General features: G+C 39.6%; 1 protein-coding gene across 1 annotated transcript in view; it reads left to right on the plus strand.

Annotated features, from left to right (window-relative positions):
- BIRC6 (baculoviral IAP repeat containing 6) overlaps nucleotides 1-13107 on the plus strand; it is a 338471-nt gene that overhangs the window by 54549 nt on the left and 270815 nt on the right. The window contains 7 exon segments of the mRNA XM_030557127.1: nucleotides 3905-4065; nucleotides 5732-5863; nucleotides 8892-9023; nucleotides 9442-9620; nucleotides 12056-12186; nucleotides 12652-12813; nucleotides 12923-13054. Of these exon segments, the coding sequence (XP_030412987.1) occupies nucleotides 3905-4065; nucleotides 5732-5863; nucleotides 8892-9023; nucleotides 9442-9620; nucleotides 12056-12186; nucleotides 12652-12813; nucleotides 12923-13054 (1029 nt within the window).

Raw genomic sequence — 13107 nt, forward strand, 5'->3', positions numbered from 1 at the left:
TGTGTAGATTTGCTTTAGTAACTTATTTGCGTCTCTAAAAGGAAACAGGTTCTTTTTTCATCCCAGATAATTTTCCAACAGAGAGCTTCTTTGTTAATCCTTGGTTTAAGCACTGTTAACTAGAAGAAAAAGGAGACATTACTGAAAGTCAGATACTTATAGTAGAATTAAAAGAAAAGATGAAAAATGCTTTAAGAGCTCAGCTGAAAAAGTTACTCCAGGGAAGTATTTTTTTCCCTATTTTTTATTATAACAAGGAGAGAACACAAACTATATTTTATTATTTATATCCTTTTTCTTTGTCTTTCACAAGTTCTTGCCCATTTGACAGCCAATAGGAGTATTGGTGCTTTACAAAGCAGTATTTAATACATGTACACACAGACACCTGGAAAACACATGCTAGTATGCTCGAACTATATGTAATGTTTAAAAATATTTTGCGTTTTTTTTTCTCTCTCATGGAAAATGCTGCGCAAAAGACTCTTCCACCATGTGAGGAACAGAACTAATTGTCAAATAGACAACAAGCAATTAACCTTAATTACTGGTTATATGTTCCTAGATCCTGCAGTTTAATGGTGCATTGCCACTGCCAGAGAGAGTTCTGATCCTGAAGATTAATATTTCAAAAATTTAATAAAAAGATATTAGAAAATAATTATATCAACGCTTAATATACTGCAAAGAAATTGTGCAGAAGACATGATATATAGCATAGTGTAAAAAATGTAGTTCTAAATATTATATTTATAAATGTCCCTTAGACATGGACTGAAAACTGTCAGGAAGTGCAGTTCAAGTGATGGTCCTTATTGTATTCCACTGAGGGTTTATGCAAATGCGCCCGGACCTGAAGCTTTTAAAAGTAGTAGTGTCCATTGGTCCACGTCTCTGTCCTTGTACTGCCTTTATGATTTTGACTGAGGTGATCACGCCCTCAGTTCTTTCTCACCATTGCAGGGTCCAAGTCGAAGCTTCTGCTGTTCTCTCATCCCTTGTGACGCACTTTCCAAATGTAGTGAGACAGACTGCTGTGTACAAGAATAAAATCATATTGTTTTTGTAGTAGTGTTTAGTGTTAGTAGTGGTTTTCTTAGGATTTAAGAACTCTTGGGTGCCGCTCTGGCAGTTTTCTTGCCAACCACCCTTCTCTCCCCCTTGTACCCATGCCTGGGTACTGGATTATTCCAAAGATGCTGGGGTTCAAGATCTTGAACCCATGCCCTCTCTTGTTTTCAAGTACTAGTGCAATCCATATTGTTTGGGGGAAGCCCATGTTGTGTCCAGGTGCTGTATCTGCCTCTCCTTCCCTGCTTGTCTCCAGGAAGGCTGGGCTCTCAGCCTTAAGAAGCACCTCATGGAAGTTGCCATGAGGCCACAGTTCAATCCAGGCTGGGAAACTCTCCCCGCCCCCGTACATCGCTCCAAGTAATCCAAGAGTGCACCTCTTGCCATGGAGCTCAAGTCTGGTTCCGCCAGTACCAGTGCTACGGACCCTGTGCTGGGACCTAGCTGTGAGACAAGGAAGTATGTCAGGTGGGTAAACTATGGCCCGGGGACCACATTCGGCCCTCCAGACGTTTTAATTCGGCCCTCGAGCTCCAGCCAGGGAGTGGGGTTGGGGACTTGCCCAGATCTGCGTGGCTCCCAAAAGCAGTGGCATGTCCCTGCTCTGGCTCCTATGCGTAGGGGCAACCAAGGGGCTCTGCATGCTGCTCCTGCCCCAAGCATTGTCCCTGTAGCTCCCACTGTCTGGGAATCTAGGCCAATAGGAGCTGCAGCGGCAGTGCCTGTGGACAGGCTGCGCCACCACGTAGGAGCCGGAAGGGGGACATGCCACTGCTTCTGAGAGCTGCTTGAGGTAAGTGCTGCCCTGAGCCTACACCCCAACCCCTTCCTGCACTCCAACCCCCTGCCCCAGCCCTGATCCTCCTCTCACCCGCTGAACTTTTTGGTTCCAGCCCAAAGACCCTCCTGCACTCCTCATCCCCAGCCCCACCCCAGAGCCCTCACCCCCCCCCACACCCTCCAACCCGCTGCCCCAGCCCAGATCCCCCTCTCGCCTGCCAAACTCCTTGGTCCCAGCCCAAAGACCCTCCTGCACGCCCTAGCCCCACCCCAGAGCCCTCACCCTCCTCCACACCCTGAACTCCTCATTTGTGGCCCAACCCAGAGCCTGCATCCCCAGCCGGAGCCCTCACCTCCTCCCGCACCCCAACAACCAATTTCGTGAGCATTCATGGCCCGCCTTACAATTTCCATACCCAGATGTGGCCCTTGGGCCAGAAAGTTTGCCCACCCCTGAAGTATGTGCATAAGCATGGCAGCAAGTCTTCCTCAAGGACCTAGAAAGACACTGCATTGGCCACAAGTTCTAGCCATAGAGAGGTAGTGTGTTCCAAAGCACACAAGCATGACAAAATGTTGCAGTGCATGCTGGATCTTCTGGCCCCAGCTCCTGAGCGGCATGCTCCTTCTGCACCAGTTCTGCCAAAGTCCTGTGAATCATTGGTTCTGAGGCAGCTTCCAGTTCTGTCCATAGACCATGCATGACACTGTGATGGATGCCTCATTCAGTGCAGTGGTCCTCTGTTCCATGGTGCCATCATCTTTCTTGTACCCTCCTCCTCAGTAGGTGCTGCTTGTTAATGACCCTTGGTGGAATACAATGGGGCCATCATTTGAATAAGAGGAGGAGGTTACTTACCTGTAATTGGAGGCTCTTCAAGATCTGTGGTCCTTATCTGTATTCCAGTCCCACCCTCCTTTCCCCTCCATTGTGGATCTGGTAGATTTGTGGAGAAGGAATTGAGGGTGCTGTTGGTCTGCCCTGCCCTTTATCACCACAGTCAAAACCATAAGGTGGTAGCAGGGCACATGTGTGGACCAACAGACACTAATACTTCTAAAAGCTCCTGCTCCGGGCACATGGAGCATGTGCATAACCCTTCAGTGGAATACAGATAGGGACCACTCATCTTGAAAAACCTCCAGTTATAGGTAAGTGACATCCTCTTACTTTTGAAAATGTGTGTGATGTAACACTTGGAAGCATGATTAATTTTACGTTAATTGCGTTTTCTTCAATTTGAGCTACTTTTGCAAACCTTACTGTGTCAAACTATGAAACTTTGATCATTGAGAGGTACTTATTGTCTCAAGTTTACACTTTCAGTATAAAACAAAGTTGGCTTCAAAAGGAAAAATATGACTCATTAAAAGAAAGCTGCACCCATTTTGCTCAGCGCAGGCTTCTGAGTGTGCACCTGGTAAGAAGCACTTCTCATCCTGTATAATTGTCAAATGTATTTCAAAATTTTGAATTGAAATTAGTATTTTGAGCCTCCTGCTGGTGGCCATGATACTGTTGAAAAGTGACAATATTTGACACCATCAGTGAAGAAGGCCAATTTCAGAGATTACCAGAGCATGATAGGATCTGGTTGGCACAGTTTAACCATTGGAAGACAATTAATGTTTAAGAAAGTATTTTCATTGTTTAAATACTGACTTAAGCTTCAAAAGAAATGTTAAGTATTGTAGAGGCAATATTGTATTGCAGGTAATAGGAGGTTCTGTGGTTTTTCGCCAAACACATTGATTCAGCCAAATCATTTCCAAACACATTGGTTCAGCATCTTATCAGTTGGCTTTCAATGTTTTCTGTATAAAATGGGTATGGTTAACTGCAGTTAAATATACTTGATTTTGCTTCAGAGATTCATGTGGCTATTGAGGGAATATGAAGGAAGCTTAGACTCACTAATGTAAAACTTCATCCTTTCTCACTACGCTAAAGAAGAAGTATATGCTGAAAATAAACTGGACGCTGCTGCTTGTTTGGTCGTACTGAGCTTGTAGACACAGTGTTATAAAATAGCTAATATTTTTTCCCCAACAGCAACAGCTGGGATGAACATGTCTTTGAACTGGTTTTGCCAAAAGCCTGTATGGTTGGACACGTGGATTTCAAATTTGTTTTGAACTCAAACATAACAAACATTCCGCAGATTCAAGTGACTTTACTGAAAAATAAAGCTCCAGGCTTAGGAAAAGTAAATGGTAAGAAAGGAGATCTTCTTTTCTCAGACTTGCTACTTTTTAGGTCTGATATTTTTACTGGTTTAATTAGAGATGAAGTAAAGATATGTAGATATCTCAGTTTTACATTTACTTAGTAATACCTTGCATTTTAACTTTCTTTGAACAAATGAACATTTATTAAACATTGGAGAGCAAAAATAAGAAAAAAAATTAAAATAGTCAAAGATAAGCACAGATTTTAAAACCTCAGTGTTATATAAAGAAGAAAAGTATAGCTAAAGCAACAAGAGTTTGAGCTGAACTTAAATCTTGTCCTATTACTAGAATATGACGATGCATTAAAAGGAAGTTGCGGTGTCAGACATAAATGACAGCGCTTCTGAGGTGTACAACAGATTTTCTAAGTCAAAAGATTAAAAAAAAAAAAAAAAGAGGTAATTCTTCCAGGTCACAGTTAGAAATTCAGTTTGCAGGTGTGCATGATTATAGGGCATCTAAGTGCCTTATGGGGGGCGGGAGGGAAATCTAGCAACTAGAATTCCATTGAAATAAAGGTTGTATGACTGTGAATTTAAGAGAAAAGAAAAAACAAATTCAGAGCCATTCTCGGAGAACTCCTACTCCTTATGCCATACTTTTAAATAAAAGAGTACTGCTGAGGTGACTATTTAAAAAAACACAGGAAAGCTGCTGTGTATCCAAGGGAACAGTATTCCAGAGTAGTAGTGTCTCAGTGCAGAAAGTATATTTTCTAAGTACGATATGACTAAGAATTTCTATATGCAGCTTACCTGTGGACACAGGACAGAGGGAAACAAATGCTCCCATATTTGACCTTTGTTCTTTAAGACTTAATATGAAGTATTAGTCATATAATACTGAAGCACTCTTGGTGACCTCTCCCAGAGATGGGGAAAATACCCCACTCTTTGCTGGTCTGGCTGAAAATGAAGCTACTCTTTTTGGCCTTATAATTCATCCTCATTTATCCTAGCAAGTTTAGGTCTTATTACTTGCGGGCTGTCTTCTGGTGTTTTTTTTTTTTTTTTTTTAATTCATTATACAAATAGTAAAACTGGAGTGCTAAATAGATTTTAACTAGAGCTGGGCAAATAACTCAATGTTTCAATTTTTTATTTAAATAAACATTATTGTATTAGATTCAGTTGTTACTCTTTTATGTCAGTGTTCTATGAATTTGTTTTACTGGTGAGAAGCTCATGGTTCAGAATATTTGCAGCAATAAAAATTTGACTTTATGAAATGGAATATCTGCAATGGAAACCATTTGTTAAGAATTATACTTAGTCAGGGAACAGAAACATACTTATACATTCAATCAAACAGACAAACGCAGCTCTGATTTTCAATATCAAACATAAATAATTGCTTGAGAGCAATGTACTATTGGTAGAAATTATTTGTCAAAAATAAATCTCGGACTGATAAACTGCTCACAAACAAATTGAGGACAGAGGCTAACTTCATTTAATAAATCCATATGTTCTGTTCCAATTTTAGTACTAAGGGGAGTTTGTCAGCAGCTTTAGGATTTTTAGTAGAGATGATGGTTTCAGTGAATTTTGAGCAAAAACTTAAATCTGCTATAGATATTAATGTTTCTGGTTTTCATTAACACTATACAATGTTTACCAAATCTTGGTAATATTTTTTTATTTTCCAGAAGCAGCAGTAGATAGGCAGATCACCTTTCCTTTATCTCCAGCTCATAGTATTGAAATGGAAAGAAATGGAAAACCAACACTGGTTGAGTTAAATGAAGAAATGCAGAACATGGATGTGGAGGAATCTCAATGTGAGTTTAATATTGTTATTTCCTTACGGAAACTATTATATGAAAAGTCTTCAGAGATCACATTGGAACGTCTAAGTAAATATTTTCAAGTAATTAAAATTAAAAAAAAAATGCACATCCTTTATGCTGCTCAACCCTATTCAGTACATATGGCAGTTGCTCCTTTCAGTGGAGACTATACTTTGCTGTTAAAAGCAAAAATTAACTGGTGGGGACTTTGATTTTGATATTGTTAAATAAAGGTTTTATTTTAATTTAGAAATGATGCTATAGATCATTTTAGCAGCTGTCAAGCTGATTTGTCATGTCTTCCACTGCAACATGGTTTTAAGTGTTGCTTGAGTTAGCTAGTTTTCAAGGAAAGTGACTTTTTTTTCATTGAATGTCTTATTTTCCTTAGTTTTAGCATCAATGCCTTCAAAACTTAAAATATCCAGTTAAAAATTCCTAGCTAGTCACACTAACTTTACAGCCTTCTCAAACTCACTCCTTTCCTCATCTAGCTCCTTAACTCATCTAGCTCAAAAACTTGTGAGAGAAAGTGTCTGGAAGGATATATCAAATTAGATCTATGTAGGGGTGACCAGTGCCTAAAAGTAAGTGTTGGGACTGAATAAGTGTCAAACTCCCAGACTTCTGTCACTTACTCCTTCAAGCTAAGTCTTACTTTCCTTCTTTCTTTGCTTCATGTGGTGACCAGGTTTTCAAAGAGAAAACCAGGATTCTATTTCAAGGTGTGTTTGAGATAAGGGAAAAGTTTTGGAGAAGGAGGTGTCAGTGGTGGGGAGGAGGCATGCACAGAGGTGGGCAGATTAGAATTTCAGTACATGGAAGGAGAGAAAAAGATTCTGAAGTTTGTCCTATTCTCTTCTTATCCATCTACCCACCCCTCATTCCCTTTACCTGCTGCCCCATCCTTTTGAAAATTAAGGTTTGTTCATTAAATCAGGGTGGGAGAAAATATTTACCTCTGTACTTGTCTCCTTGCTATTTCTCCCAGTCCATCATTCTATTTTCTGTGTTAATTCTGATGCCCCGCTTCAATTTTTCAGTCACTTCTCATTCATTATTTTTCTTGCTGTCTTCCACCTGTTTTCAGTTTTTCTAATTTTCTGTGGTTTCCTTGCCTTTTTGTGTTCTCTACATACTCCAGCCTCCTTTTTTCCTTCCTATCCCCACTCATTTGTTTACAAATATGCTAATTGTTGTTGCCAATCCCTCATCCTCATTTAGCAACCCATACCATCAGCTGTCTCACTTTCTTCTCCCACTGCCATTTATTGGAAGCCTGGTGTGCTCTCCTCCTTAACACTTGTCTCATTTCCTCACTTTGCCAAGGAAGATTGTGGGGGGTGGGGAATGTAGGCAATATGAGTGAATCTAACTTGGGATGCTTCTCAACCTGAGACATTGTCTTCTGTGGCTTTAGGCAACACAGAAGTCTTGATCCTCTGAGAATTCATCTGAGATATTCCATCTGTGCTAGTATGCTACTGCCTGCAGGCCTGTAGAAGCTTGAGTTAGTGAGCTGGAACAGCACCAGTTGCTGTTTTGTTTGAGACAGAGTAGGTAAGCTCAGACAGCAAGGTGGGTTAGTGGGAGGAAGCCCCTACTTTACAGTCAAGATTTTTAAGCATCAGTTTTGGGACATTGTTGGTAAGTGACACAGGATCTCTCTCTCTCTCTCTCTTTTTTTTTTTTATTAGTTATGAATTGGTCCTTTATACTTTAAATGCACCTCTGACTGCATTTAAAATAACCATTAATTGGATGTAATAAGGACTGATTAATGTTTGAAAGTACATCACAGTTTCACTTTTGTAATTTCACAAGAATGGAAAGTACTATTGCAATATTCTTATCACCTCTGATCTGATTGTTTCAATAAACATCAAGCGTTTTTTATGGCCTTGCTTGTGGCTGATGCTGGTATTTTCAGCCTCAACTGGTAAAAATAAAATATTCCATACTCTTATATGAAGCAGCAATTAGAATACAACTCTGATTACATATGCTTATTCTATGATTACCTCTTTTAAAATAGTTTTACACTTCAGGTGGTGGTAATGTGTAGAAAGCTCAGTAATTGCAATTACTATTTATACTGAGATCCCACTTGAACATCCCAATAAGGTTCAAAGTGCCCTATTGTGCTAGGTCCTGTACAAATACATACAAATATATGTTTTTTTCCCCTAAGAATCGACAGTCTCTCAATTTCATTGTATAAAAATGCTTGCATCATTCTTCTCTAAAGCTCTTCTGTTTCATTGCTAATATCAGCTTTTGTTGCCATTCTTTTTTTCCAATGTTTTTGTAATATGACAATTGAAAAATGAGGATTTGCAATGGAGATGTTGACTGACTCTAACGTCACATATGGTTTTAGTATACGTGGATGTGGATATCCACAGATATAAAGTGAATATCCGAGTAGCTGCAAGGATCTACCAGGAATAGCAGCAGTGAAAGCAGCCGCACATCTGGGTGCTGCTTGCAGGAGCCAGCATTCTGCATGGGCAACAACTCTGCCATGGCTCAACCGGCCTCAGCCCCTCCCACTGGGGTGAGCACCAGGCTCAGTGGCTTGCATGCTCCCAGACTAGCATGCCCAGGGACAACTTCTGCTGAGCCTGGTGCCCGCTCCAGTGGGCGGGGCTAGGAGCGGTTCAGCCATGCCAGAGGAGCTGCCTGTGATAGTTGTGGCTCAGACGACTCTATCAGTTCACCATTCTATAGGTCACAAACTTGTGCAGAATTTTGATGTTCTTTCCAGAGCATCAGCTGTGCTATATGTATAGGATATCTGAAAACTGTACTCTTTTTTGAGAACTTTTTGAATATTAGAAGTACATAATTTGACTAGAACATAGCTTATTTATTTCTTAAATATGTGTCAGCTCACCTATCTTACAGTCTAAATTGAATATAAATGCATTTAATTTATGAAAATGAATAGGTTACAAAATAAGTTAATCTTAATTGATGAGTCTATATTCATGCTACTTAAATCATGTTGTTTTTTAAGGTCTGCGGTTGTGTCCATTTTTAGAGGATCATAAAGAAGACATACTGTGTGGTCCAGTATGGCTGGCTACTGGACTGGATCTGTCAGGACATGCTGGAATGTTGACATTAACAAGTCCAAAGCTTGTTAAAGGTAAATTAATTTATTACATTATTTCTCTGAAATGTGCATTACTAGAGTGGAAAAGAATCCTGTGGCACCTTATAGACTAACAGACGTATTGGAGCATGAGCTTTCGTGGGTGAATACCCACTTCCTCAGATGCATGCCTCAGATGCATTACTAGAGTATACCCAATACTTCTGAGTTGAGCAATCTTGGTTAGGATTTATCAGATTAATTCCCCATAAGACCACATTAATTATGGACCACTTATACCATATAAATCCATGTTTAAATGCCTGTTTTTTTAATGTCTAGAATTTATACTGAATTACCAATAAATACATACTTAACTCAGGTGGTTGTGAATTATAGCCATCGAATTAAAATCTCTTCAATTTGATACAGTACCGATGTAGAAGCTTTTTCCTCTTTTTGTTTTTTTCAGGTATGGCTGGGGGCAAGTACCGTTCATTTTTAATCCATGTTAAAGCTGTGAATGACAGAGGAACAGAAGAAATTTGTAATGGTGGAATCCGGCCTGTTGTAAGGATACCATCTCTAAAACCTCAAAGTAGTAAAGGGAATTCCCTTGCTTCATTGTTGGCCAAAGTTGCAGCAGGCAAGGTATTGAATAAGTAACATAGTTGCAGCTATATTTTATGTATATTAAAGCTTCAGAATCAGTTGTATAACCCCCCATTTTGAAAATGAAAGGTCTCTTATACAGTTACCATAAGAGATTTAAAACAAAGTTTTGATTAACTATGTAAGTTTTATACCTACCAGAACCGTGGTTTAGGGTCTTGTTTTTCTAGCAAGAGGTGTGGTGATAACTATTAAACAGTAAAAGATCCATTCTCACACTCAAGTCTTTTAGGCCTCTCCTTGTTCTTAGAACTCTCTCTGTATCTAAGTGCACCAGCAGTATACTTCCTTAAATCCCTCCTTTGCTGAAGCCTACCTGTAATCCAGTGGAATTAAAAGAATACATACCCCAACACTTAAATATTTTATATATGTATATAATAATAAAAAAAATCCTACTTTAAAAGATTGTTAAAGCTACAAAGTCAAGCACTAAAAATATAAGAAACACCAAAATTTGGGTTGGCTGCACAACCTTGTGTCTGCATAATAAAAGTCTTCAGTTACATGATCACATACTATATTTTCCTAACTTGACTTTTCAACCTTAAACAAAAATCTTATATTAAAACAACCTTAATTGCCTAGATTTAAAAAAAGAAAAAAATATTTCTTCATGTTGACCCATATTGACACTCACAAGGGTCATCAGCAGGCTAGGAACCTTTAGATCCACCACACAGTCCTTTGCCTCTTGAACTGATGGAGTAACTGATAGGTTGTATTCTTCATTCAGATCAGCACTAGAGAAGGGTAGGACACTTTGCCAGTGGGTTTCACAGATTTGCTGACAGCAGAGGTCTGGTGAGTTTCAGGAATCTTGGCGCCCATTCCAAGCTTTGGAGGGGAGTGTTCTGTAGTGGGCACAGACTCTTCTGCCCGTTCCCCTCCAAACATCACCCCTTTCTGTTCCATACCCTCTAGCTTGTTCCTGTCTTCCCTGTCCCTGGTGCTTTGTCATAGTCCCATGCTCCTTACCTAGCCAGCCCTGATTTCTAGTTCTCGTGTTTCTCTTCCCAGTCTGCTTGCGATTTATAGTCCCAGTTCCTCTCCCAATGATTCCTTAACTGATCTGTTGGTCTCTCCTCCACCCTGGCCACATTCCTGGTTCCCATGTGCTCCTTGGCCAGTGTCATTTCCTCCTCCCCCCCCACCCCCACCACAAAAAAACTCCAAACCTCTGCTCCTTATCCTAGTTTTTGTCAGGTCAAAGTCATTCTCCCTGGTTCCCAGTCTCCTTGTCCAGCTAGTCTTTCTCTCCTAACTGCAAATCCCAGTTCCGTCCCAATTTCCTCCTTCTCCTCCTCTCCTTTCCCTGTCACAACATTCATTCCCTCTCCTCATGGCTTTTTGTCCCCGTTTATTCTGCCTTTACCTCTTTGCAGGTTAGGCTCTTGTTCCCTCTGTGTTTAAATTAGGTAGCTTCATTGTCCATACTGCCAGGCCATGGAGAGCACAGGAGAGACATATCTGCATGCTGTCAGTTCAAGTGTTCAGAGCTGCAGTTGCAGGGAAAGTCTGTGTTAGCCCTTGGCAGAAGCGGGGATTTTCAGAGAGACAGCAAGAATCAAAAGGCCATCCCTTGACAAATTTCATGCCCCTGCTCCAAAGCATGATGGCACTAGAGCTTGACGAAGAAGATGCTAGATTTAAGCTTGGGGAAAAACAACATATTCTTACCCCCATCTCATTCTCAGGAAACAGCTGAACAGCGTTGGCTGAATTTTTCAAAAAAAAGTCACAATGAAGCACATTCCTAACCTGGAAAACTTCAGCACAAACGGTTAAAGTTTGGCAGTTATAAGCAGTTAACAGTGGTATCTCTCATTGGGAAGTTTCAGTATGATTTAATAATAGCAGGCTATCAGCTCCATCTATAATATATAATAAAATTGCTCTGAGATCTGACCAGCTTCTCATATTTTGTTCTTGAAGTATTCCATCTGTCTGAACTGTTGTCTAGGTTAGATTTTTTTGGTTGGGGGACGGACCATTGTCAGTCTTACAGTGCCAATTACATGGATGGCCCTCAGTAAATAAACTACCGGAAATTACCCCTCAATTTTTGCCCCAACAAAGCAGTTAAAATAAGCTAGAAATCCCCTTCTTTTGGTTCCCAAGCTGAAACATTCCATGGTCACCAGCAGGGCTTTTTCAGGTGGGGGGGTTTACTTTTGGAACTTATTCCTCTTGCATCTGGGGATCCTTAGGACACACATGAAACTTGTTTAGCTTAGTTTTTAGCTTAAAAATAAAGCTAGAATACGCACATTGTCTATATAGTACCATTAACAAGTAATAAATATTTCTGAATTTAAATTACACAGCACTTTCATCTGAACAAGATGCATAAATGAAGGAATCATGAGTGCTGTAACTCTTGAAACCAATCATTTTTTTTTCTGACTTATCAGGAAAAGTCGTCCAATAAAATTGAAACCAGCAATTCTTCACGGAAATCAGACAATCTGCGAGGGTGTGACTTACTTCAAGAGGTCTCTGTAACTATTCGAAGATTTAAAAAAACTTCTGTTTCAAAGGAAAGGTTAGTCTCTCTAAACTTGTTTTATTTAAATTTTTAGGTTTTTAACTTCATTATTTATGACTAATCATAATCTGAACATTGGTATTGCTAAATTTAGTTGACAGGAAAATATTTAAAAATTTAAAATGATCATATATGAGTCTTAAATCTTCATACTGGTGTAAACTGTAATGGGAGATCAAAATATTGTTTTCACTTAAAGAATGCCATAGATGTGTATGACTAGACATATTCTGGTAGTGAGAAATTTTTCTGGCCTTCAAATGCAAATGTAACTAGCAGGGGTTTGTGTTGCGCTGCTGTAAACTAGATAATTGAAGTGAATCAGACTTCACTTTTTGAGGAAAAATCTTTCCCCATTCTTAGCTTATAGGTTGCCTAGTTTTTAAACAAAACTTAGCACTAAGTATCCGTTTTACTTGAACAGTTGAACTTTTTTTCTGTTACTAATCTCTTCTTCTTTAGAGTTCAACGTTGTGCCATGTTACAGTTTTCAGAGTTCCATGAAAAACTCCTTAACACACTTTGCAAAAAGACAAATGATGGTCTGACCACAGAACATGCTCAAAGCCTTGTGTTAGATACCTTGTGTTGGCTGGCAGGAGTGCAATCAATTGGACCTGGCAGGTAGAAGAGATATTTCAATTAAATGCATGTAGTTACTTTTAAATATCAAATTTCCTAAATATAAAAGCTTATATAATTTTCCAAAGTACTTTTTTTTTTCTCCCCCCAGCTCAAAGGATGGGAATGAGAGCCTACTTTCTAAAACACGTAAATGTCTTTCTGATATAATACGCGTGTGCTTCTTTGAAGCAGGGAGGAGCATAGCCCACAAATGTGCACGGTTTCTAGCACTATGCATAAGGTTGGTGATCTATTTTAAGTTTGTGTAATACATGTTCTGAGGCTAATTCTATT

This window comes from Gopherus evgoodei, chromosome 3 (assembly GCF_007399415.2).
Source record: "Gopherus evgoodei ecotype Sinaloan lineage chromosome 3, rGopEvg1_v1.p, whole genome shotgun sequence".
Taxonomy (NCBI): domain Eukaryota; kingdom Metazoa; phylum Chordata; order Testudines; family Testudinidae; genus Gopherus; species Gopherus evgoodei.